The sequence below is a fragment of the Ixodes scapularis genome, unplaced genomic scaffold, assembly GCF_016920785.2.
Source record: "Ixodes scapularis isolate PalLabHiFi unplaced genomic scaffold, ASM1692078v2 PGA_scaffold1__304_contigs__length_218370807, whole genome shotgun sequence".
Taxonomy (NCBI): domain Eukaryota; kingdom Metazoa; phylum Arthropoda; class Arachnida; order Ixodida; family Ixodidae; genus Ixodes; species Ixodes scapularis.
In genome coordinates this window covers 57,870,499-57,896,680 of record NW_024609846.1, presented here as the reverse complement: position 1 = coordinate 57,896,680, position 26,182 = coordinate 57,870,499, and the positions used below count along the sequence as shown (strand labels likewise).

The window sequence follows — 26,182 nt, the reverse complement described above, 5'->3', positions numbered from 1 at the left end:
ACGTCCCGCCCTTTCGGAACCAGCAGATGACCACGACCTTTCGCGCTCGTTGGGTTAGATAGGACGGCCCGTGACAGTAAAGCGAGCAGCCCACCCTGTGTCACGAGGAGTTAAATGGTACGAATGTGTGGTTGACGCGACGAACAGTGACGGCCACCCAGGAGGAGTCAGTCAGTCAGAGTATTGCACAAGGAAAAGCAAAGGACCTGTTGCTTGGCAGGATGAGGACAGAACGGCCTTACAATATCGACGGTCAACAACCGTTCTGCCGGCCAAATGAACGCCGCATGCGCGCTAAAACCGGCGGCGCGCGACAAACATCCCGCAGACGCACACACAAGGGTGGGCCGGTTTCGTTAGGGATGTGGGGAAATTTTGAAACCAGTCGTCCTAGCACGCGTGAAACGATACCACGTATTTGCCCAAGCTTCGAGCGCCCTATCCCTTGAAACGGCCGTGCTCTATCTCTCTCCGCGAATATCCGATGGCACCGAAAGGTTATCTCTTTTGGAAACAGCAAAGCCCGGAGACTAACATTAAAAACAAGCGTGTTGGTAAATATACTTCTGTTTATTCTGCCCGGATGCTATTTAAGTCGAAGTCAGCCTCCTTGTCAACTATAACCGTTTGTGAAAAGTGGCCTTCTCCCGAGATGAAAAGTTAGCGCCGGCTGACGTGTTCTTTTGAAAAAAAGGGAAGGTGGAAGAGAAAGTTTGAGTAACTACAGTAACTTCCTCGAAAGCTCCTCTCCCGATGTAAAGCTAGAGGCATGTTACGTCTCGGTTACCTTCTCGCGCATCGCCTGCTCGAATCTATTCTTCACTTTCTTCCGCACAGCCACGACGGCTGTGCGGAACAGTGGCTGTGCGGGGGTTGCAGAGTGAAGCATAGATTCGAGCATCATCTGGACGCCGTCATTCTGCCAGGCTTCAGTGTCGTGGGATTCTCGGCGTCGGTCAGTTAAGATTTTTTTTTTTTTTATTTCGTGTGTGTTTCTTTGCTCCGCTGAACTTTGTTTCTCGGGTGCGGTTCTGCTGAACGTTTTTTTTTTTGCTGTATGTTTTTTTACTAACTCTGTTAGCTTTGTTTAGTTGTTGGGTTTATTTCGTCATGGCGTAGCGGCCTGACGTTGCTGTAGAGAGTGTGTTTACGCGCATTTGGTTGTGTCCCGTTTAGAGAATGTCCTTAGGAGTTGGTTTTTGTTCTTGCCATGTGCGGCTAAATTTTTCCATCTTGACAATTTTTTTTTTTTTTTTACGTTTACGCGTCGTTGACTTCTTTGTCTGAGTCTGCACCTGGCGTGGACCTATCGCCTTGCCACCGCTCGAACCTAAATCTCTTAATTTTTTAACGCAAATTTTTCTAAGATCGGAGTTGGGTTATTTTATTCTTATTCATTTCTTTTTTATTCCCTACCCCTCTCCGCGACAGTCTCTCCGTGTGTTTCAGACCATTTCATAATCATCCCTTTTGTGTATTACGGAAGTGAAAGGGCCATTCCCTGGTGATCTATGCGATGTGCGGTGAAGAAACCCTAGCGTTTGGTTTCGGGAAGAATTGTATATAATATATCAATTATGTGGTAAATTTCTATGTCTTAGTAATATGACAGCTAATAGCTAGTCATGCTAGTTTACAGTGAAATTTTTATAAATCGAAACAATACGACGTATGTGCCTCTTCGATATTGAATATCTACTAGGTCTGCTGATTTGGTTAGATATGTTTCTCGTGGTATCCTGCTGTTATCAAAATATAAATAAGTATTCAATACCACAAAATACGTTTATAATTGATTAAAAGACGCAGACGAAAATTCAAGAAAACTTTTTCACGATTCATAGAAACGCACGGGTCGCTATGTCTGACCTAGGTCTTGCAAAACGAAGACGTCTTTTTCCGATATTGAGGCTTAAATATAGAACATACAAACAAAATACACACTTTCTCGACTGAATTTTCGAGTAGACAACTATCATATCTACATTTTAACAAAAAATAAAAAAAATGTGGGTTTTTTTGAGAAAATCGATTTCAAAATCGGTACCTTTTGGTTTTCGCATGACATTAACGTAAACGTCCCTCAAAGGATATTTTATACAGCTATGACATTTTATAATACATAAAAAGAGCGTGTTTTGGGCTCTCCGTAGACATAACAAATATTGAGGTAACCCAAGCAGATCGCCAGTATTTAATTGTCAAAGTTCGTCAACAATTAACCAAGGGGGCGTTTTTGACATTTTTACAGAAAAAAAGCAAAACGCCTAAAATTATTTCATGGTATTAAAGCTTTTTACCTGTGCTCACAGGGCGCTTGAAAAAAGTTAATATAATGTGGACTGAAAATCCACGGCGGGAGATCGAGCGAAATATTCGATTCACGACGGATGTGAAAAACACTGCTTTCCGACGAGGCCTCTTTTTTGAAATTCGTAACTCGAGAACAAAAAGTCTGACGAACTTGCGGTTTGTGGCTACTACGTTTTTAGAGACGACGCCGTAACATATATTTTTTCCAGTGAAATTAAAAATTCGACTCGTTTTGCCTGCACGATTTGAGATGAAAGCGCGCGCACGCACGCACACACACACACACACACACACACACACACACACACACACACACACACACACACACACACACACACACACACACACACACACACACACACACACACACACACACACATATATATATATATATATATATATATATATATATAAAGAAACCCTAGCGTTTGGTTTCGGGAAAAATTGTATATAATATATCAATTATGTGGGTGAATTTCTATATCTTAGTAATATGACAGATAATACCTAGTCATGCTAGTTTACAGTGAAAGTTTTATAAATCGAAACAATACAACGTCTGTGCCTCTTCGATATTGAATGTCTACTAGGTCTGCTGATTTGGTTAGATATGTTTCTCGTGGTTTCCTGCTCTTACGACGCCGTAACATATATTTTTTCCAGTGAAATTAAAAATTCGACTGGTTTTGCCTGCACGATTTGAGATGAAAGCGCGCGCACACACACAAACACACACACACACACACACACACACACACACACACACACACACACACACACACACACACACATATATATATATATATATATATATAGAAACCCTACCGTTTGGTTTCGGGAAGAATTGTATATAATATATCAATACACTATAATATATATATATATATATATATATATATATATAATTGAGAAGAAAGAACCCCTAGTGAAAACAGCAACAACGAACGATTTAATCTTCGACGTTTCGGCCGGAGTCCGGCCTTCCTGACGAAGGCCGGACTCCGGCCGAAACGTCGAAGATTAAATCGTCCGTTGTTGCTGTTTTCACTAAGGGTTTTTTTCTTCTCAGTTATATACCCACGCCTTCGGCCTCCCGCCACCATGCCCCGTTGTGTGTATATATATATATATATATATATATATATATATATATATATAACAGGCCGACTGCGTGGGAGGCTGAAGGCGTGGGTATATAACTGAGAAGAAAAAACCCTTGGTGAAAACACCAACAACGGACGATTTATTCTTCGACGTTTCGGCCGGAGTCCGGCTTTCGTCAGGTATTCGCTCGGCCTTACCTCCCTCTCGAATGGAACTGGACGGTGTGCCACTTTTAAAGATGTTCAGAAACTGTTCCTCTGTGAAAACTCTTTGGAAGACTGTTTCCGCCTATAGCATGCGAAGTCTGTTCCAATAAGAAGAATGTATCCTGCTATGCTAGGAGTCGAACTCGAGGCGAACTAGAGTTGGCCTTGTGGGAGTTTGGCGGCGAGTTGGTTAAAAAACATTTGTGAGCCACGGCATTGATTAACGAGTTCGAAAAGTGAGTGAAAACGTATACTCCCCACAATTGCATCCGGTGCGCTCAAAGAAAAGCCTAATGGCTCGAGAAAGCGCACTTAAAGTCACGTACTGTGATTTTGCACTTCGGTTTTGCTGAAATCTGGAGTGTTGCGATACAACTCGCTGTACAGGCCCAAGCGGCACAAGACTACTACGCGAGTCTCCACAGAATATTCTTGGCAAATGCTCCGAATATACGGCTCTTCTTATCCACACGACGTCCAGACAATATCGTTTGCAAAGCGGGGCCGCACCAGCACAATATCACTGGAGACTGCCAGCCTCGGCAGAGCATCCGCCGGGCATCGCTTGTCAATCGAGTACCGTCAGTGTCGTCCAAATTACCCACCAGATATCACCCGTGTGTCCACAAAGTACTTAGAGAGTCGGCTGAGTATCCGCCAGGCATCGCGTATGTCAATCGAGTACTGGCAGTGTCGTCTCAGCACGCACAAGATATCACACGTATACATCTGCAGAGTACGTACATCTACAGAGTACAGAGTACTACCATCTTGAGTTGCAACTCAAGATGGTCGGGCAAGGGTAAGACGGCTGGTGAAGGGGGAAGTAGACGGAGCGCTATAGAAGAGAGGGGGAAGCCTCCTCCTCTCTTTAGCGTTCCGTCTGCTTCCTCCTCCCCAGCCCGCCGGGGAGGATGAAGCAGACGAACTATAGATACCGCCCAATTTATTTGCAACAAAAGTATTCTTATTTACCCACGCCAATATTACGCTTCTGGCTTTTTTGGCACCTTTAATATACACACATGTAGATGCATTACACATACCATAAGCATCAGCTGAAAATATACAGTGAGCGCATACACATACACGGCACATACAAGCAACAGCGCAACAGCACACTAACCAACACCTCCTAGAAATAAGGCCGTAGCGCTCTTCTCGTGACGTCGCAACGGAATGCCATCAAGGGCGCGTGTCGAAGGGAAGGCAACGCGCGTGAATCGACCGTCGTATCGCGCTATCAGTCACATACGAGTGTTTTATTAGCTAGAATGAAAGCTGCACATAGCAACGGGTATAGAAAACATTTTATTACACGGGCCAAACATTGCACCGCTAAACAATTGGTACGAAATAACACGAGGTATGCGTATATGACGTCTATAAAAAAATGTGATTTTGTTTTAAGTCGGAAACATTGAGTCACGCAATTATTGCTGTAAGAATACATGTTTTATACAGAAATACTTCGGCAAAATAGCGAAACACGGAGTGATTGGGCACAGCAAAACAGATCACAGTTAAAATCAGGTAGACGTAGTCTACGCGGACACGGCGAGACCAGTGTCACTTACGATCATGTAAGCGACTGTTATCGCGTGCAGTCACTGAATTCTTGCATTATACCCTGGCCACATGGCAAAACTTTAATGTAATTTCGATCGAATGAAATTATGGGGTTGACAAATCTGCTTGCGACGCTCAGATAATCACTGAAGACCGCGAACTGATTAAATCCCATATCATTTAATGAAAATATATTAACTTTTCCATGTGGCAGGGGTACTAAACTTACTATTTAGTCATCGAACTTACTTCTACCTTTAGGCTCGAGCTACCTTAGAACGAAATATAACTTACTTTGTATACAATAATACTATTTATTATCTTAATACAGTTAAGATTCTAGTATAAACGCGGTAAAGGCAATAAAATAACATTAGTATAAATAAACACATAAGCACCAACAACGCCCTTTCAATAATCACAAACTTGTTATTCACCTTCCAGTGAAAAGTAGAATATTACCACGCATATTTGGAAATGTCGACGCAACAGCACGCGGATAACGACGAAGAACAAAATACTAATCTATCACGAGATTTAAAAAAAAATCGACTGCAGCACTTTACTCGCGTCCTACATGACTAAGAAAATTCAATCATCAGTTGTTTCTCACCTGTCGATCGTATCCATACGTCTCGCTCTATCCGCCACGAAAACATTTGAACGCGAACTCCAAGAAGTCCCTTTGTCGAGAGAGGGGTCTATCGATAATCACCGGTGTCATCGTTGACTAGTTGCCATACATGCCACTCAAACCGTAGCAGGACTTGTTCTGCGAATGAACGTAAATGCCGTAGTATCCAGCAAAAAAAAAAAAAAAAAAAAAAAAACTACCCGAGATAGCGTTGACGACGGAAAAACTACGGGAAGGAAGCAAGTCTCAAAACAACCACACACGGGAGCGCCAGGCGCCGATACCGGCACGTTGGGGACCTAAAACAAAAGAAAGACCGTTAGTCCAGGTTAGTCAGCGTGCGGGCGAAACTCGTAAACAACACGTGATCAGGAGAGGAGAAGCCCCTCCCAACACTGTCTCTCTCCCTCTCCCTTTCCAAGTTTGCTTTCCAAGGCGCCAGTGAGTCTGGTCACGTGAGGTTACGTATAGTTCCGGAATTCTTTGAACTAAAAGGTTGGAATCACTCTCCCTCTTATTATGCCTCCTCTCTCGGTCGTGTTGTACCGTCTCTCTCCTCACCCTTTTCAAGTTCTTTTTTTCGGAGGAAAAAAATATTTGTGTCAATCGTGGTTACCTGGTTTGCGTAAATTATATATCAGGATGGCGTCGGTGCAATATAACACATATTCTGTGGAAATCGGTCGTGTCAAAATGGTACCGGCTTTCCTTCAATATCATTTTCGAATCGACCGAAAATGCCTAATACTGCGCAGTTATGGCCGATACAGAAACGATATTCAGGGAAAAGCACGGTTCATGTGCCATATATATCATGGTTGCGTCGCCGCAATATAACAGATATTTTGTGGACATCGGCAGAATCAAAATGGTACCGGCACAATTTTCCCGATACAACGGAAAAGTCGGCAATACTCGCACGACTTTCCCGACCCGAGGCGAATATCGCCCCAATATTGTGTGCTGCCTGGGGGGTTATTATTGGAAAAACAAGATGGTGTCTATCATTACCTGCGTTGCTACGACCAACCAAGGAACGCTAAGCTTTCGTGTTGTAAGTAAGGGTCGGTATTTTAGGTCGCCCTCACTCACCCTCACCCTCACAGCCACAGTTATTTAAGCCCCTCACTCACCATCACCCTCAGAGCTACACTCATCTTCAGCCCCTCACTCACCCTCATCCTCACAATCACACTCACCTTCAGCCCTGCACTCACACTCACTGAACCTGACGGCCCTCACGCCTCTCACGCACGTACCGCCCTCACGCACTGATGCCCCCCACGCACTCATGGCCCTCACGCCACTCACGCACTCATGGCGCTCACGCCCCTCACGCACTCACCATTCTTATGCCCCTCAAGCACTTATGACCCTCACGACCCTCACGCACTTACCGCCCTCACGCCCCTCACGCACTCATGGCCCTCACGCCACTCACGCACTCATAGCGCTCACGCCCCTCACGCACTCACCATTCTTATGCCCCTCAGGCACTTATGACCCTCACGACCCTCACGCACTCACCGCCCTCACGCCCCTCACGCACTCATGCCCCTCACGCCCCTCACGCACTCACCGTCCTGGCGGCCCTGACGCACTCATAGCCCTCACGCCCCTAACGCACTCGCCGCCCTCACGCCCCTCACGCACTTACCGCTTTCACGTCCCTCACACACTGATGGCCCTCATGCCACTCAAGCACTCACCGCCCTCACGCTCCTCACGCCCCTCACGCACCCATGGCCCTCACACCCCTCACGCACTCACCGCCCTCACGCCCCTTACGCACTCATGGCCCTCACGCCGCTCACGCACTCACTGCCCTCACGCCCCTCACGCACTCACCGCCCTCACACCCCTCACGCACTCATAGCCCTCACGCACTCGCCGCCCTCATACCCCTCACGCACTCTCCGCCCTCATGGCCCTCACACACTCATACACCTGACGCACTCACGGTTCTCACAGCTCTCACAGCCTTCACGGCCTTCACTCACCTTCACACTCATGAATTTTCATGGTTGAGACACTCACTCACCTTCACCTCACCTGTGAAGATGAGGGCGAGTGAGGGCCCTCGTGAGTGAGGTTCGCCGAGGTATGGTTGTGAGCGAAGATATTTGCCATGACTCGGCACATGCGGTGTTTGCGCTGAACGTCATCAAAAGGCAGCTAGATGAACTTCTACCTATTTTCTCTTCTCGTTCATGTTTCGGATGGCACTCTGCCACTTCAAAGACAGGCACCATGTGCCCGAGTTTAAGAAGTAGAATGTTGCCACTAATTGGATATACACAACGTCAGGGCAAGGAAAAATCGTGTGCTATGGAGTGGGCGGCGTGTTCAAGCAGCATGCATCAATTCCTAACTAGTCAACTGCAGAGTTAAATTCTATAACACACGCACAAACTTTCGTGGAAGTGCTCAGCCAGAAAGTCAAAGGAATCATTCTTTACTCTCGATATGCCAAGAGGAGATCACGCGTTTCTGAAAATCGAAGAAAAAAAGTGAGGAAAGGGAAGACCACCAAGGGGAATTCGATCCTCACACGTGTCGGGGAAACGGAAGGAGGAAGGCAGCTACACCGTAGTTTTAGAAAAAGGTTTGTAAAACACCAGAGTAACCGAACATATGTGCTAAGACTATGACATAAAATGTTAGCACGTACCGCTTTATGTCCCGAACGGTTGCTAACCATCAATGAGTGCGTGCCGGCAGACTAATTAGTACAAGTGTGAACAGAGTAGCTCAAATAGACATTGTGAAAAGTCCAGAACTAATTGACAGTTACATCCACTTGTTTATTAATAATCTCTTCTTGTAGAAAGTGCCATGTATCTCTTCGTGTGTTTTGGACCGTTTCTTTCTTCTCGCATTTGAGTATTACGGAAGTAAAAGACCGTGCCATCAAGAGTTGACGATCTGTGCGATGTGCGGCGAACAAACCCTAGCGGATGGTTTAAGAAATAATTGTATATAACGTAATAATCATGTGGTGACTTTCTATGTCTTAGTAACATGACAGATAATAGCTAGTGATGCTAATTTACACTAAGTGTTTTATAAAAAAAACAAAAAGCGCGTCTGTGCCTTTTCGATATTGAAAGTCTACTAGGCCTGCTGATTTAATTATATATGCTTTTCGTGGTTTCCCGTTCTTATCAAAATAAAAATAATTATTGGATACCATGAGATTGCGTTTGTTTGATTTCAAAAGGCGAACAAAAATTCAACAAAAGCGTTTCACAATTTATAGAAACTCGCAGGTCGGTATGCGTTGCAAAACGAAAATGTTTTCTTTTTTGTTTATAATATTCAGGCTTAAATATAAAACACACAAACAAAATAATACGTTCTCGACTTGTTTTGTTAGTAGATGGCTAGCATATATAAATTACATCGAAAATAAAAAATAAAAAGTTTTTTTATAAAATTAAATTAAAGTTAATATTTTTTTTTGGATTTTGCATAATATTAACGTCAATTTACCGCGCGGGTAATTCTGCACAGATAAGTAATTTTATAATATATATATATATATATATAAATAAGGAGCGTGGTTTTGGGCTCCCATCAACATAAAAAATGACGATGTAACTAATTGTCAAAATTCATCAAAAATGACCCCGAGGGTTCATTTTTGACATTTTTTTATGAGAAATCAGCAAAAAATGATTTCTTGACATTAGAGCCTTTTATCTGTACGTACAAAGTGGTTAAAAATGTTAATATAATGTAGACTGAATATCCACGTCGAGAGGTTCAGTGAAACATACGACCCAGAACGGATATGAAAAATACCGCTTTCCGCCGCGGCCTTTTTTAAGCTTCCTAAGTCGAGAACAAAAAATCCGACGAACTTAAGGTTTGTAGCAGCTGTGTTTTTAGAGATGACGCCATAACGTTTTTTTTTTCAGCAAAATTAGAATTTAGACTTTTACCCATTGAAAATACTCTCACATATGCCAAGTTGAACTAGCATTAAATAGATGCATCCTACAGATTTATTCACTGCAACGGAACTGCTGATGTCGAATGACAGTGCATATGTTCTTGAACTGTGAAGGGAGAGTGTCCTTTTCAGTCCCTCCCTTTTGTCCGTTTCGATTAAGGTGATTTTTGTGCCTGATCGCGGTTCTATCACTACTCTGTAAGCCATGTTATGGACTACAGGCTGGCAGGCAAAGTGCGCTTACCAATTTTTTCGTGTGCAGCGGAGATACGAAATGCCAGGCGAAGTGACATTCCACTGCATGAATATATTTATTTTTTTGTTTTCACGTCCGTCCGAATTTGACATATTACACTGGCACAGAAATTGACATTCTATGTCCCCAGTGGCCTCGATTGTCTAATGCTGCACGAAAAAATCAACTTCGTCGCAGCATATTTTATCTCCCATATGCTGGGCTGTGTTAATGGCACACGCGCAGCAAGGACAAATGAATATACAAAGTTTAGAGGATGTCACGTGAGAACGTAAAACAGCTTTAACGCCAGCTGCGACTGAGGAGATCGAGCTTTGAGCAATACGTTTCGTAAAACTCATATTTCATTTGATTCCAGAGGTGATCGTGCCCACTATTTGACCAATGCCTAGTGAATTGGGAACATGAAAATCTGATTGAAGACGTTATAATAATCTAAGGTAAGATAGCATTTCATTGTATCTTGCAGTTTTCATAATTCTGTGATTTACTTTTTCGGTCCCATCGTACTGCCGACGTTTTTAGTTTCACAGCAAACATGGGTCATGATAATGTCCTAAACGCCAAGTACGCGATTGATTTTCGAGTGTCGAGGAGCAGCTCAACTGTAATTGTAATCGCACTGTGTGTTTGTCTATGGAGCCGTAAATTAATCAGCCCCAATGAGTGTCCGGTGTCTCAGATGCAGATGATATATTTAGTATGTGCAGTAAATCCACTTGCCTGGGAATTTTAACTTGCTCCGCACAGTACTCATACACGCCCGCATGCCGGTACGACGCACGTCCAGATTGAATCGCGCAGCGGTGGGGATTCAACCCAGGATAAAATGGGTCCTGCAGCGTGAGCCTTCGCTCCACGTGCTCCGGGTTGGTGTGAGTTAGCACACTCGTACACCGATCTCCCGTAACTTAAAAGAAGCTTCGTTCGATCTACCAGGACCTCCCGCACCGGGGCAGAAAAGTGTATTGCAGTGTATGTACCGGAAGTACATACACTGCAATACACTTTCCTGCAGCGGTGCAGGAGGTGACGGAAACTCGAACGAAGCTAGTGTTTAATTAGCCATAGGCATCGAACAGATATATGCGAGGCGAGAACGCCACTTCACAAAGCAATACAGTGGAGGAAGTGTATTCTTCCGTCGTAAGCATATTGTATAACATGCTTACGACGTGCATGTAATTTCCTATCTTTATCGCTGTCTTCGCCAGTTCTCACAGAATTTGTAATAATGGACAATGAGGTGCACCTACGATGTTCGAAGGAACTCCTAAGAACAAAAGGCATCCGTTCAATGGCAAAAAACAAAAAAGGGGGGAAAAGGCATATTTGAGTTTCAGGGCCGGTCTCATGCAACTGTTCGGGTCAAAATAAAACAAACAATACATCGGAAGCATTTTGTTATTTATTTAGATCGGAGCATATAAACCACTTTTATCGGTCGTACAAAGACCTAATATAACTTTTTTAAATTTTTAGTCACGCCTTTTCAATTCTGCTACTAATGACATGAAATATACACACATCGGTTTCGACGAGAAGTCACTGATTTCAAGATGGGAAGCAATTAAAACAAAGCAGCGACGTGTTACTGTGGATATTTTTAACTAACCAGAAAACACGAGTGATAATAATATTCTAAACGAGACGTATACCTTTTATGTTCGTGTACCGAGGAGCAACACGTACTGTCCGCAAAAAACACAACTACGACTTCGTTCGCGTAGACGACAATTTAACAAGAAATTCCGTGGCGCCAGGTGCTACGCGTTTTGCAATGCTTTTACTCATCATACGAAAAATGTATTGCTTCGTGCTATCGTCAAAAAGGATCACAAATGCTACTGTTGAAGAGCTTTCCTTCCGTTCAGAAGGAGGACAGTGACACTTTAATATAAAGCTTTAATTTTAAAATACGTATGTATCTATAGCTGTGCATAATATGAACTTAAAACAGCAGAGAGAGAAAAAATATTCGCCTGCGTGCATTATTTTCATAGCTCATAAACACTTGCGTATGCGAATTTCCGCCCAGTTGTACCAATAATAGCTAACAATTTAATAAAAGTGTTCTTGTCTTATTTTTGTCCCTCCACTACACACCGGCGTGTACGCTATCGCTGCCGTCCCCTAAGTCGGAGAGAAAATCCTTGTTTCAATTGATTATCAACATACCACTACGATGACTGCAAAGTTCTCATTTCACTGTTTCTTTTGTCGGTTATTCTTTATATGTTATTCTATCGTTACTCTGGATGGGTCGTTTATATCTAATAGCTGCCCCGCCCCCTCCCCAACATCTTGTGTCGTTAATAATGTCTAGCTATTTAACGCATTCATGAGCATATATATATATATTTTAATTTTTATTGTCGCCTTTCTTTTTGGCAGTCGCAGGCGCGAGATTGGGTGAATGTCAAATGGAGTAATTTTTTTGTTGTATTCCTTCTTCTCCAAAAATACCTATATTCGCCATCATAAAGTAACGAATATAACTTACTCGTTCTTTCACGCGAAAAGTGATTAGCTCGCTAAATTCGCTACCAACACCATACGAGAAAGAAAGAAGCAATGCTCTTTCCGCCCTGACAAACCATGTTGTACAATAAAATATATATTTTAATCTGGCAACGGAAACAACAGAAGACCTTCCCTAATCTTGTTTTTTTCGTCCGTATTCGAAAACTCTCCCATATGTACTACACTTTACGCTTTAATGATCATGTTGGGTTTGTTGCCATTGAATCAAATATACCAACGACACTAAACCAACCACATTCGTTCCCGCGACTGTCTTCTTTTTTTTTTTCGTCTAACCGTAGCCACTTGCTTACACCCCATCAAAGCAGGTCCGTGCCTCCTAGCCCGCCGTTGGTGCCACATTGCAACACATTTCAGAACATTGCCAAGGAGATTGATAAGACAGTCGGAGTAGACGGGACACCTTGACTGCTTTAGCAAGCTGAACGAAAGGAATTTAAAGGTGCGCGTGACTGAACGTACATTTAGCGAAGCATAAGAACCAAGACCTGACTTCTGCGGGAAGGAACGCGGCACTATTCGGCCCCGTATTTTTTGTGCCGTTATCAGATAAGGCACTGGGTGGTCGCCGTGACTTCAGGCGCACGAAGGTGTCCCCGTGCAGTGTTGTTTAAGACGGCGTGCTCACGAACGACTTTCTCTAGGCGCATTCAGCAGAAGGAGGACCGACCTTATATCTGACATTGCTGACACTACAGTACGGGAATTCGTTGGATTGGTTCAAGAGTACGGCAAGTGGTACAAAACGTTCTTTCTTTTTTTATTTATATATCGCTTAGTATTCTAGCTTAATTTCGGAATTATGGTTCGTCAGCTAGTATTTATAGTGTGAGTTAGTGTTTGATCAATAATCTCAGCTTATTGCTTACTCCTTAAGAAAGCAAAGTGGCAAATTGTCTTCTCAAATTGGATAGACTTTCTAATTGTAAACACCCAATTTGATATTGTGGGCGTCACCCTACAATAGGTTACGACTGCTCATGTAAAAAGGGAATTTTAGTTGATTTTTTTATTTCCTTCGATTGGAAGGTAAGGTAAGATTACTTTTTTGTAGTTAGCTTAGATTTAGAAACCTTACGCGACTTCCTTTGTGCGAAAACGCAGTTCTTCGCAACACCAACAGTTATGAGCCCATTTTGGTTCGTATTCATAAACAAGTACAATAATTTTGTACTAACAGTAAATGAACTAGAGTAAGTTCCTATTTTAACAAAACTTCTGCCGAAGTAAAATTAAAAAAAAAAAATCTCCTTCTTCTTCTTCGGTTTGAAAGAACAAAAAAACGTTATTTGAGGATCGTCACGGAGCTATACCTTCATCTTGCTTGAGTGTGCCGAAGGAAAAACGTATTTTCGAACTTCGTGCGACCTCCAAGTGCGATGTGTGTGTGTGTGTGTGTGTTTGTGTGTGTGTGTGTGTGCGCGTGCGTGCGTGCGTGCGTGCGTGGTTGAGTGAGTGCGCGCGTGCGTGCGTGCATGCGAGTGTGTGTGTGTGTGTGTTTGTGTGTATCTGTGTTTTTAAGGAAACTTAATTTTTAACAAGCTTTTTGTATGCTTGAATATATAGGACGCACATGTCATAAATTGAAGTTTTCTCGATATACAAATTAGCGCAATATTTACGTCGCGAGACACGTTTTCTGGTCGGTGCCATTCTAAAGCTTTCTTCAATTAGGGCACGTGGACACGAAATTAAAGCATGTTTTCGAGCCACTCTTAGGGACAGTGAGCTCAAAAAATATAATTTTAAGTTCCTGATTTGCGCACGTTCCTTTCCAAATAAACTTCTTCTGAAAAGAAGATAGCGCACGAATTACGTTAGGAGACTCGTTTAGAGTGAGGGTTAATTGAGTCTAGCCGTATCTCCACATAAGTACTGTTCTCAAACCCTTTTTCAAGAACTGATCTTAATTTGTTACATACCTATGCTATTACGTTACATAATTGTTTTTCTTTTATGTTCAGTGTCGCTTTAATGAAAATATATTAAAAAATATCTGGCTCACTTTATAGTTTGTTTTCACGAGTGATAAATAATTCATGTCGTATAGATTTCCAAGAATTAAGTTATTGGAAAACAAAACTGATATGATTGCGCATCACAGCATGCTCTTAATACAAACCGCATGTTCGGTTTGCCGGAATAACCTGCTGCATGTAAATAATAATAAAAAATTAACAGATCGCTTTAAAAAACAACGTAACATTTTGGTAGTTACAAGGGGCTCACAACATTGCTGTGTAATGTTTTCAAAAACTTTATACTCCCTATCTTTTGTGATAAAAAAGTGTTTTAATGATCTGAAAAACAAAATATTGAGGCCTCTTAACCCGAAAAATCTCCAACATAGCTGCTCAGACCTCGACACATGAGTGATGGTTGTAGGACGGATACTCCGCAATTAACCGGCGTCAGGCGAGTCATGTTTTTACAGCGACTGTATTCGCAGTTTCGCAAGCTGTAACCTCGTTTCCTCGTAATTGTCGCATAGTGCTTCAAATGTTTTTTTTTCTCGACTGTGTTCACCCTGTTTTTTGTTTATTTTTCTGTTATTTTTTGTTCTTGTTTTTTTGTTCAATTGGCATTCCTACAGCCGTCTCACCACTAGCACCCCACGGTGTCTGTTTTGTTCGAAAATAATTTGGATGACATCGCCATGCCGCCCGCGGACTCCACCCAGAAATGAGCTTTGGATTTTTTTTTTTTTTTTTTGTAGTTTGCGTTATTCTTAAACAACTGATTTCGTCGTGTGAGTAGTTATTCAAGTTTCTGATAATAAACACCGTAATTTACTTCACCTGATAAAGCGTGCAAAAACCAGGAAGAAGCAGTAGGTTTCATCACAACCCTTTCGGAGAGGCCATAGTGAAATGTCTGCTTTTTGCAATGGAAATAAAAAAAATATCGTAGCTGGTTGCGTAGAATCATTATCACTTGTGCAGTGGCAATACATGTTTTCAACTTCCAACGGCCTGAGAAAGACGAACACTTATCACATCAAACTAAATAAACCGTTTTGAATTCATATTTCACCTAAATGAAAATTAGAAGAGTTTTGATAGCATTAAAATGCTTGGTGTTGGCACGTTCCGCGCAATATCTAACAAGTCTGACTGTCGACTTTAAATATTTTCATCCTTAAGACATGTCAAAGGAAGTGCATATTCCGAGTGATTTCCGATTGGATAATGTTTTCTGTTCGGATCTCTCCTTTCCCTCAAAGTGAGGATGACCACCCCAAGGCAACCATTGGTGAAAGAGGCCCAGAATGGAAGCAGTGATGGTCTCGACAGATGCTGGCATATTCCCGTAATCGCAGCCCTCGCAATGTTGGCAGCCTCAATCGGAAGGCAAAATTCCGGATTCTTCTACGTGGGATTCATGGAAGTGTTCAGCATCAATCGATCGGATGCATCCTGGCCAAACAGCGTGACATCTGTCCTCATAAATTTGTCAGGTACATACAAAGCGCAATACAGCACAACCCCAAAACTATTTTTTCACCTTTTACGCCCGAAAGTATAACATCAAGATCGGTAGCATTGTATTAAGTTGGACATCAACTTCGCAAATTTTCTTGTTTTTCGGTATCCTGCATATATACCGATGCGATACGGGCTATCTGCTGGGAACCGGGTAGGTATACCCACAGTGAAATACACTTCCCTTTATAAGCATGCTCTTGTCAAATTTAAGGTGCTTCAAGCACAAATATAAATATCCATTAAAATATAACTCAATATTTCCCTGATGCACTCAAAGTATGGGATTTTGTCAATACTATACATATGATTCCTTTGAACCATCCGGGGCTCATATTCAAAATGCATGCGTTATTGTTTGAATACATGGCTGCTTCAATGCACTTGGGCACGTGTCTTGTAGTATTAATACTAACCAGTTTATACAGCGCTAATTTATATTACTGTTTACTCATATTGGAATTAATGGCTGTAACCGGCTGCATTAATCGTCATTTTATTTTCATTTATTTATTGAAATTGATTGGAAGGACTTCGGTTGTTACAAACGAGGTGTAAAACAATTGTACAAAGCATCGACATATGACGCAATATATTTTCATAAACATATATCAAAAACAAAACAACTAATTCCAAATAACTGCGCAGCAAGACACCAAAGGACCAAAATTAAAACTCAAAGTACATTAAAACATTAAAAAAAACATTTATATAAAATTTAGATGAACCAACTGTCATCACGCAAAAATAACCTTGAGCAGAAACCAGAAAGACAAGAGAGCAGAAGATATGTCGAAAGCTACGAATATTCAAGTCATCGCAATTAGTGCAATGGTAAGCTTCCAATTGATATATGAGCTAGTAATATGCATGAGACCTCTTGTGGCAGTGCGCCGAGGCAACGGTCGGGAGCCGCAGAACATGAAGAGCGTATAAATTGCACGTGACACACTTCTAATGTGGTCGTACTTAGTCTGGAGGTCATGGACGTCACCTAAAAAATTAAAGCTTTTACAATTGATGTCACAGGTGAGATTCCCAGTATCCCGCTTGACGGCCCCTAGAAATTATTCAACTAGCAAGGACGTGCTCTGCACATTGCCACCACCAGCGTCTTCATGAAGTGGCGTGGTCAAGACTAGAATACCTTTGAAAATACTAGCTCTCTTCGCCATTTTCCTTCACAACCACCAAACCTCCACAAGCTGATTTCTACAGCAGTGTCCCAAGAACCCAGGTCATCAAAGTCCGTAAGCACGAAATGATTTTGAACAATTTTCGGACCATCGTGGTGTCTTTGTAGCGGTTGAAAGCTCAGTCAGTACTCACCAAAAGTTATGGTCTCTCCTGGATTAGGCAAGCCGATGCATTTCATTGTTGGTGTTTATTCTTCAGAATCCGCGGATGTGCTGTGAAATTTGGCACTGATACATTCTATGCCGGCATAATGTTCGTCCTGCAGCATATCGTCAAGGGTGACAAAATAATCGCCTGACCACCGGGTGAAAGCGCTAGCGAAAGTGCCGAACTTTGCTGGTGCAGATGGAATGTGATGCTGGCCTGAAAGTTTTAAATGGACAAATTAGCATGAACATTCTTGTCAACATTGTGAATGCCTGAACGTTTCATATCAGAAAACACTTGTGGGAAGAAGACTAATGCAAAAAGACTGTCGAACTCCAAGTCAAAGGGGCAAAATTGTGAAGCAGTAATAGCGTTAGTAGGGAAGGAAACATTCCTTGAATAACCATCCTTCGAATAAATAGGCCTCACCCCTGTGCTGAAGCTTCGACTAAACTGTAACGTAGTCATTTTGTGTAGTACAAGCTCAGCAGACTGGGCCTCGAACTACCTCGCTTAACTTTTACCTTTCTGTGTAGTGTTGACAAACGGAAAAACACATTTCGACGTCCGAAATCGGCTAGACTAAGCACCGCAAGTCAAACGAAAGTGCCAGATTCATGCCACTACCATAGGGTACGTGTCTTTTATATGTGCGTGGTGACGTTGAAACCTGTAAAGTTCTTGCGATTTTTACTTTTTGTTTGAAGGCTTGAAACAGCGTATTTTGTTTCACGCTTTTGGCATTTTAGCTTTGACTTTCACTTCGACGGCGTTCGAACTTTTTGTTGATGCTTTGTATTTTCTTCGTGACCTCGCGTTCTCCACCAGTTTAGGCACGCTTCTACATGCGTGTAAGTTTGAGAGGCTCATGTTTTTACTACATAAAACAAGTTCTAACAATTAAGTCCCTTTTGGGTCCCTCTTCGCAACGTCCCCTGTGCAACGCAGAAGACTCATAGCAACTGTACCAGCTTTACTATAGTAGGTGACGTCCACAAGGTCCAGACCGAATTCTACAGGATTGGAAGTGTTTCACGTGCAATCTACACGCGCTTCGTCTTCATCTTTCACGGTTCCCGGCAGGTATCTCAGGCGAACCGCTACGGTATGGTAACATTTTATTGAAAGAATAAGCAAGCTATATATAAAATGATCCATGTTTTCACAATCTATGCGTTCTGAGGATGGTTGTCACACATTACTGCCGTTCCGTGAAAAAGTCTCTGTTTTGTTATTATGGTAACTCAGAGCCCTATGTCAACGTAAACCACTACAACGGGATAAAGCGTATTCAGCGGCTATTATGTTTATAGCTATAGTTGTCTTGGTTTATATTTCAGGAGTCCTGCTCTGGTTACTCAGGTGTCGTCTGTCTGCTTACCAAATTACTTTGATCGGCAGCATATTAACCTGGACTGGCATTGTTGCGTCAGCTTTTGCTCCCAGTATGCAATGGACAACCGCCACATTGGGCGCTATTTACGGTATATAGTTATTTCTAATATTTTATAACATGCATTAAATAAAAAGAAAACATTTAGTTAACTCCATTGAAACGTTTTAACACAAACGCACCTTACTAGTATAAGCTGCGAGGTACCATCTTGCCTGCACTCTACAGTACTTATTACATACTGCCGAGCCTGTCAATTTCACTTCCAAGTGGGTTCAATACAAACCAAAACGCATATCTTCTGGGTGCCTGCCAATTCACTTTCTTTTAACCTGATCTCGAACGAACTGTATACTTTGTTCGATTCTTGTAAAGTCGTAAACGATGTAAGCTGGAATGACCGAGCGGCGGCCGAAACCTACCAGTCGCTCTGCTTCGACGCGAGAAGTTGAACCACTAAGTAAGGAGAGCGTTCGGTCGGGATTCTATATGCTCTCTCACACAGCCTAACTGTTCGGGCATCAAAAAGTTCCCTTGGCTGGAGCAGAAAACACGTCTTAAAATAATTAGGTGGCAACAAGTCTGGGTATTGGAAGTATCACACAGTAAACGTGAGTCACGTCTTAATGCTTAAATAAAAAATGAAAAAGAAACGGGTCTAGTCAGATAGTAGTGACCACCGCCCCCTCGCGCTCAACCTGTCACATCGAGAAAGCTCCACCGGTACTTTTTGGTCGTTACTAGATTGTTTCAGCTTACATTGTTTACGACTGTACAAACGATGAAAGGCTTGTTTGAACACGTGAGATGGAAGGTCTTTATGATCCGCACTCAGGGTGTTTTTGGTATCCTGAGCGTCTTGAAGATACTTTCTTTGGTGACACATTTCTGGCTAGGGGAAGGGCATGAAGTCAGCAGGGATCAGATCTGGTAAGGCGGTCTTCAAGCTTAACTACTTTTTCCTTGGAGTAAAAGAAACTGTAGAATTAATGGCAGCTTGTAACCTCACCTTATCATGAAAAAGGCGTAAGGAACCGGACAGGATGCTACACAGTCCCGAAAGAACGTCCAAATACGATCATGATTTGCATAGGCCTAGACAAAATCACAAGGCATTGAACAACCCAAATTCCGTAACTACGCCTCCTGCGTCGAGCTCGTCCGGGAATTTAGTTGACGGACTTGGTGTGCATCAAATATAAGGATCATAAGGCATCAGTGAGGCTGAATCGATGGATCACATTCATGGTGCTAAGCATTTTAGCAATCCCAGTTTATCACGACCTGAATCACACAAGGCATCATGCGGGACACCGCATTGCCTGAATGCGTTAATTGTGCCCAAGAACATGTTAGTATAACCAGCGGTCACGGCTATAGGCGCTCACACTCCTGGCCTTTTTTGTCTGCCATGCAGATTGTATTTATAAATCAGTAGCCTTTGAAAACCCGCCCATACTGATCTCGATAACACAATGCTTCCGATGGCCAATCTTCTACGATATAGTCAGAAACGTTTAGCGTATGAAGCGGCGTTATAGCGAATATCTTGTACTAGTGTACGGCAAACCTAAACATCACATAGAACACGTGTAATGGGTAATATGTTATATTACCTATTTATGCCACCACATCAGTTACAAGTGTTTATAAATAATTCAAAAAATTGCTTCCTGGTAACGATAATAAATGCACATATTCGACGGCTTAAGCAATTTAATATTTAAATGAATTCAATTAATGTAATTCACCAGTTTAACTACGTTTTTGAAACATTTACGGTCATTCAACAACATTTTTGTTGCCAGATGCATTTTATTGCAATTTAGTGCACCTTATCGAAGTTTTGCTATAAATTATACACTTAAGGGTGTCCACCCCCTCCCTGGCCTTATGTCCAATGGCAACACTGATCTAACGTATAGTCTAACCCTTATTAGATCATCGGAGACCATGCATCAGGCTTCTTGAGGCTGGTTCACACATTTATGTTTGTTTACGACAAACTTCGTGCGAAGGCTTACGAGCAGAGAACAATCTCACTCGAGCACCATCGTTTAGGTGGCCCTGCAAATGAATTTCATTAGAAGGGAGGTTTCGAGTATTTTGTAGATCCAGCTTTTCAAGCCAATAAAAAATTATGTTGGCGGAACTATTATGAAAGGTATGCCGAAATCACAAAGGATTAAAGGCTACCCAAGAGATCGCGCCAATGTCCTCTTTCGTCCTAAGATATCACAATAAATAGGGATGCCGCGAACCACCCTAGGTTTGAATTCAAAAGGTTTCGATATTTTCGAACTGAACTGAGGTTCGAATTCGAAAGATTTCGATATTCTCGACTGTACGGAGGTTTGAATTCGAAAAATTCGCAACTTACAAAAACCGTGGATTTTCGAATTCGAAACGTTCGACGTTTTCACGATTTCTAAAAGCTCGAATTCGATTATTTCGAACTTTTTTTTTACTTGAGGTGCGATAAATTCGTAAATTTCGGACTTTCCTAACTTGAAATTCCAGAGATTCGAATGTTTAAAATTTATTTGGATCTGAAATTCGAAAAATTCTAACTTTTCGAATTTTTATAAACATAAAGTACGTTAAAGTCGCAGATTTCGAATTTTTTTCTACATAAAGTTCGAAAAGGTCGAAGGTTTCGATTCTCTTTTAGAGCTAAATTCGAAAAAAAAAGAAACTGTGAAGGTTTCGATTTCTTTCAAGTCCAAGTGCGCAAAGTTCGAAGTCCGGTTTTCATGATCCGCCACCCAGTTTCAGTTTTAAATAACGTTTTCACGCCCCACTGGCTTTCAGGAAATCAGGTTTACAAAAGTTCGGGTGTGATATTTAGACTGCGCGAAGTTGGTCAGGCAATTAAATGAGACGACGAGTCTCCCGGATGCACTGGAATATTTGCCGGTGCAGAGTGACGCGTGACAATAGATCAGTAATTGTGAACGCCAGCCCGTGGGGGTCATGAACGTGCAGCACGAAGTAGTGATCACACGAATGCACTGTTTAACGATACTCATCCAGTTCGAAATCGCCAGTGGCGGGCAGGTGGTTGAGGCTCAGAAAAACCTTGAAGCGATCTGTCAAACTGCCTCCTTACCCCATTGCACGCTGGTAGTAATCCGTTCGAACGCCGCTCGAGTGACGCTGGCATATAGTAAGTTTAGTTTGTACATGATGCAAAACTCTGAGACTGGGAATCAAATTTTAAAGAAAAAGTGTAAAAAGACAGAAAAAAGAGGACAGGATAACGTCCAAAACTCAGCTTAGGACAACGTCTCAAACTTAACTCAGCTGTAAACTCAGCTCAGGATAACGTCTCAAACTATATTCAGCTGAGTTTGAGACGTTGTCGTGTCCCTTTCTTTATTTCTTTTTACACTCTTTCTTTCGAACTTCATTCCCAGTCTCAGGATTTTGCATCATGATCAACATACACTAACTCGCCTGCACCTTGACAATTTTTTAGTTTGTAATTGCCTTGGAGGTTTATTTTCCGGAACGGAAGAAACGCCGAGCAAAAAGCACAGCAGCCGACACAATTTGAGGTCGAGGAGCGTTCTGCCATATCAGTGGCGTCGGAATAGAAAAAACGGAGAGGAAGGGGGGGGGGAGGGGGGGCCTCCAGTTCCCCCCCCCCTCCTCCCAGTTATTTCGGACTGTTAAAGAAAACAATACGGGGAAAGAGGGCATGGTCGAGCTGATTTTAATCTGAAATTATTTATGCATATGTACAGCTACTGTCGCTCTTCACTGCATAAAAGATCGAGTGGACGGTCATTGTTAGAAACTCGTTGTCAGAAGGCACTACTCGTCACATGCTCGGTGGTTCGGAAGTTGAAAGATATGTGTTTTCAACCTAAATAACTGTGCCATCGGTAAAAAATAATAAATAAATAAACATAACAATAAACGCAAAAATGAAAAGCTGGAAAAAAAAAAAACTATCAAGAACCCGCCGGAAGTGTTGTACTCTTGGATATTCAGAGGCCCAGAACTACGAAACAAGTTTCCCCTACCAAAATGTGTACAGGCTAAAAGAAACACGTCCCAGAAACGTAAAATAAAGAAGAAAAAAAAAGTTTTTTTAATGACGTGCTGAACTTGAACAAGTTTAGAAATCTTCAACTATGAGTTAATTTATTCCTAAACGTAAAAAAAAACAATAAATACATTATTTTGTATTCTGCAGATCGTAATGATATGCACTGTCTGCGGTGTTAACTTAAATGCAATACCTCTAACAATTTAGACGAAAAAAATTACCAAGTTTAGGGCACAACTTCCCGTAGATACATGTTTGGATATTTCTTCGAAACTCGTCTTGAAGAACAATAATCACATCTTAAGACGAGTCTTACCTAGGCTATACATAGATCATTCTTAAAAGGTTTAACATTTCTACCATAAATAGCTTCGTCTATAGCGCGCTTCAAATATGGCACAAACGGCAATTGTCAAAAGCCCGTCGTCCTTCCTCGCCCCTTCGGGAATCTATTTCTTTAAAACCAAGCATGCCAGCTGATTGAAATAAACGACATTGTCTTTCGCGAGGAATGCGGCACCGCATGGAAGAATGCGAGAAAAATAAAATAACGAATGTACCTCACTGCTTGAATCCAAATGAAACCGCCCGCCGGTCTTTCGAAGTTCGACGAACTTCGAACTTTTACGCTAAAAGGTCGAAGTTCGTCGAACTTTTGACTTTTCTGGAATCGAAAGTTCGACAATTTTCGTATTATTTAGATTAACAAGGTCGAAAGTTCGAAAAGCTTCGAACTTTCTAGTGCAAGAAGTCTAAAGATCGAAACAATCATTGAATTTTTAGTCTATCAAGGTCGAAAGTTCGACAAGTATCCAATTTTGCAGCGTAATAAGTTCGAAATTTCGAAAAGCGTCGAACTTCTTAGTTTATAACAAGGTCGAAAATTCGACTTCCGTCGAATTTCTCGATATGGAAAGTTCGAAGATTCGAAATCTTTCGAACCTTTCGAACCGCCCGATTCGATCGCTTCGAAAAATGTTCCCGGCATCCCTAACAATAAAGCAGGGGGCCCATGAAGGATGAAAACGGGCGCCGGCGGCAGTTTCCATAGCGGCTTGCGCGGACGCTGTGACGTAGACCTATGCCATGCCGCCAGCCCGGGCAAGTTGCTATGGTCCGCCACACGGCGCCCTCTCTCATCACTCATGTGCTCCCTGCTTAAGTTTTAATGTACTCAGTCGTAAGCAGTCACAAGTGTGTGAACCAGCCTTTACACGTAACACATGAAATGTAAAAAAATTTAACAATAAAAATGTGCTTGCTTGGTAGAAGAGCGTGTTGGTTTAAGTCATGGATGAAGAAAGAATAAACAATTAAAACAGGGACAACACAACCACATCTTTCAACTAGCAACAGACGAGTAAACTTTCAACAGCGAGCAGCCGACTGTACCCAGTAGGAGGGGGGGAGAGAAGGGGAGAGAAGGAAAGATAAAACACGCTAAGTGCAAGTCAGGGTGGTAGGGTTATCTCAGATTTTAAAAATTCAACCTCAGTTTTCGTCAGCAATCATGCACGAAAAGAAATTCATTCCATGCAAAGAGAAGAAAGTTTACGCCATCCCATTGAGCTGTGGCCATCAATACATAGGACAGACCGGCAGATGCACCAATCACAGACTCCGCGAACATCACAACGAAGTTTCTAAGGCCTCTCCAGATTCTTATAATCCCATAGTCATACATGCCCGTTCGTGTTTGCGTTGTCCTCCCCTCTTTGATGACACAAAAATCCTTGGGGGGCATGACAGCAGATTCGGCAGGGAAATCATAGAATCATTCGCCATGACCACAGCAAAAAATAACGTGTCAAACCCTTCCCTCCTGCTGACGAAAACTGAGGTTGAATTTTTAAAATCTGAGATAACCCTACCACCCTGACTTGCACTTCGCGTGTTTTATCTTTCCTTCTCTCCCCTTCTCTCCCCCACTCCTACTGGGTATAGTCGGCTGCTCGCTGTTGAAAGTTTACTCGTCTGTTGCTAGTTGAAAGATGTGGTTGTGTTGTCCCTGTTTTAATTGTTTATTCTTTCTTCATCCATGAATAAAAATGTGTTCTGTCATTGGATGAGACTGAACAACTAATATTCTCCTTTTTTGTTTCAGGTACCGGTGTGGGAATCGTCACGTTATCTCTCGCCTACATTAACATCTTATACTTCGACCAGTACCGGGGAATAGCTTGTGGCGTAAAATTCGCCGGCGTGTATTTAGCATCACTAATTTTCCCGCCGGCACTCGTGTATTTTGAGGAAGCGTATGGCTTCCGTGGCGCTCTACTTCTGAGTGGTGCTATCACAATGCACGTAACAGCCTTTTGTCTCCCGCTAAACGTGCCCCAATGGATAAGACACAAAACGGAAGTCCGACAGCCCATCAAGTCTACGGAATTCTGTACTATCAACGGAACACAGCTCTCACAGGGCAGCTCTGCGAGCAGGAATACCTCCGGAACAAACATTTCTAAAGTCTCAGAGAGTATTCTAGAATCCGTCAGGCTTCTTCGGATGCCAGTTTATTATGCGATTGTTGCATATACCGTCATATCGGATTTTGCGGCCATGGCATTTCAATCAACGATTGTTGACTATTCAATAGATAAAGGCTTCTCTCTGGAAACAGCTGAGTCTATGGTTGTGTATTCATCAGTTGCCCAACTGGCGGGATGTTTAATTGTCCCGCTTCTGGCTGACCGCGGATTCATGAGCCGGAGCACACTAATCGTGGTCAATCTCATCGTTTTCGGTTGCTCACTGTTAATCCTTGCAGAAGTTGAAAAGTATGCGTACGTTCTCATTGTTTGCCTTTGTGTAGCAATCCCCTCAGCATTCCTCACTGCCATCAAAGCTGCCATTATCACTGACTACCTTGGAGCGGATGCAATCCCATTGTGTTGTGCATTGTTGGGACTATCAACGCTGCCCTTGTTTTTGTGCAATCCTACAATAATAGGTGAGCTGTTTTTTCTCTTTAATTTCTGAGCTTAACGCTTCGGATCGGGCGTAGGCTAGCGCCCCCAGCCGGTGCTTTAAACTTTGACGGCGTATATATCCCACCCTTATGTGACTTGAGGATAACTACAGGAGGGCACTTTAGACCGCTTAGGTGTAGGAATGCGAATGCATACGTATGCGTAGCGTATTCCTACAAGGTGCGCGCTCCGCAATCCTCGGCAGAGGCAGGCCGAGAAGCCTCTGCGGAGGCCGACCTGCCGGGCTCTGGAGAACAACGCACCTGCCGCTATTCAGAGCGGTGCCTGGCTCGTCGCAGTCATTTGAATAGTCCTTTTGCGGAGGGAATTTTTCTGCCATTTTTCGCGGTTACGGATAA

The 26,182-nt window shown here is 42.5% G+C and overlaps 1 protein-coding gene across 1 annotated transcript; it reads left to right on the top strand.

The window, feature by feature from the left end:
- The first annotated feature begins 13,213 nt into the window (after nucleotides 1-13,213).
- Nucleotides 13,214-25,911, top strand: LOC121046039 (monocarboxylate transporter 13). The gene is made up of 4 exons (XM_042290504.1): nucleotides 13,214-13,319; nucleotides 15,805-16,038; nucleotides 18,748-18,891; nucleotides 24,959-25,911. The coding sequence occupies exons 2-4, from the start codon at nucleotides 15,810-15,812 to the stop codon at nucleotides 25,831-25,833; spliced, it is 1,248 nt and encodes a 415-aa protein (XP_042146438.1). The 5' UTR covers nucleotides 13,214-13,319; nucleotides 15,805-15,809; the 3' UTR covers nucleotides 25,834-25,911.
- The last annotated feature ends 271 nt before the right edge of the window (nucleotides 25,912-26,182 follow it).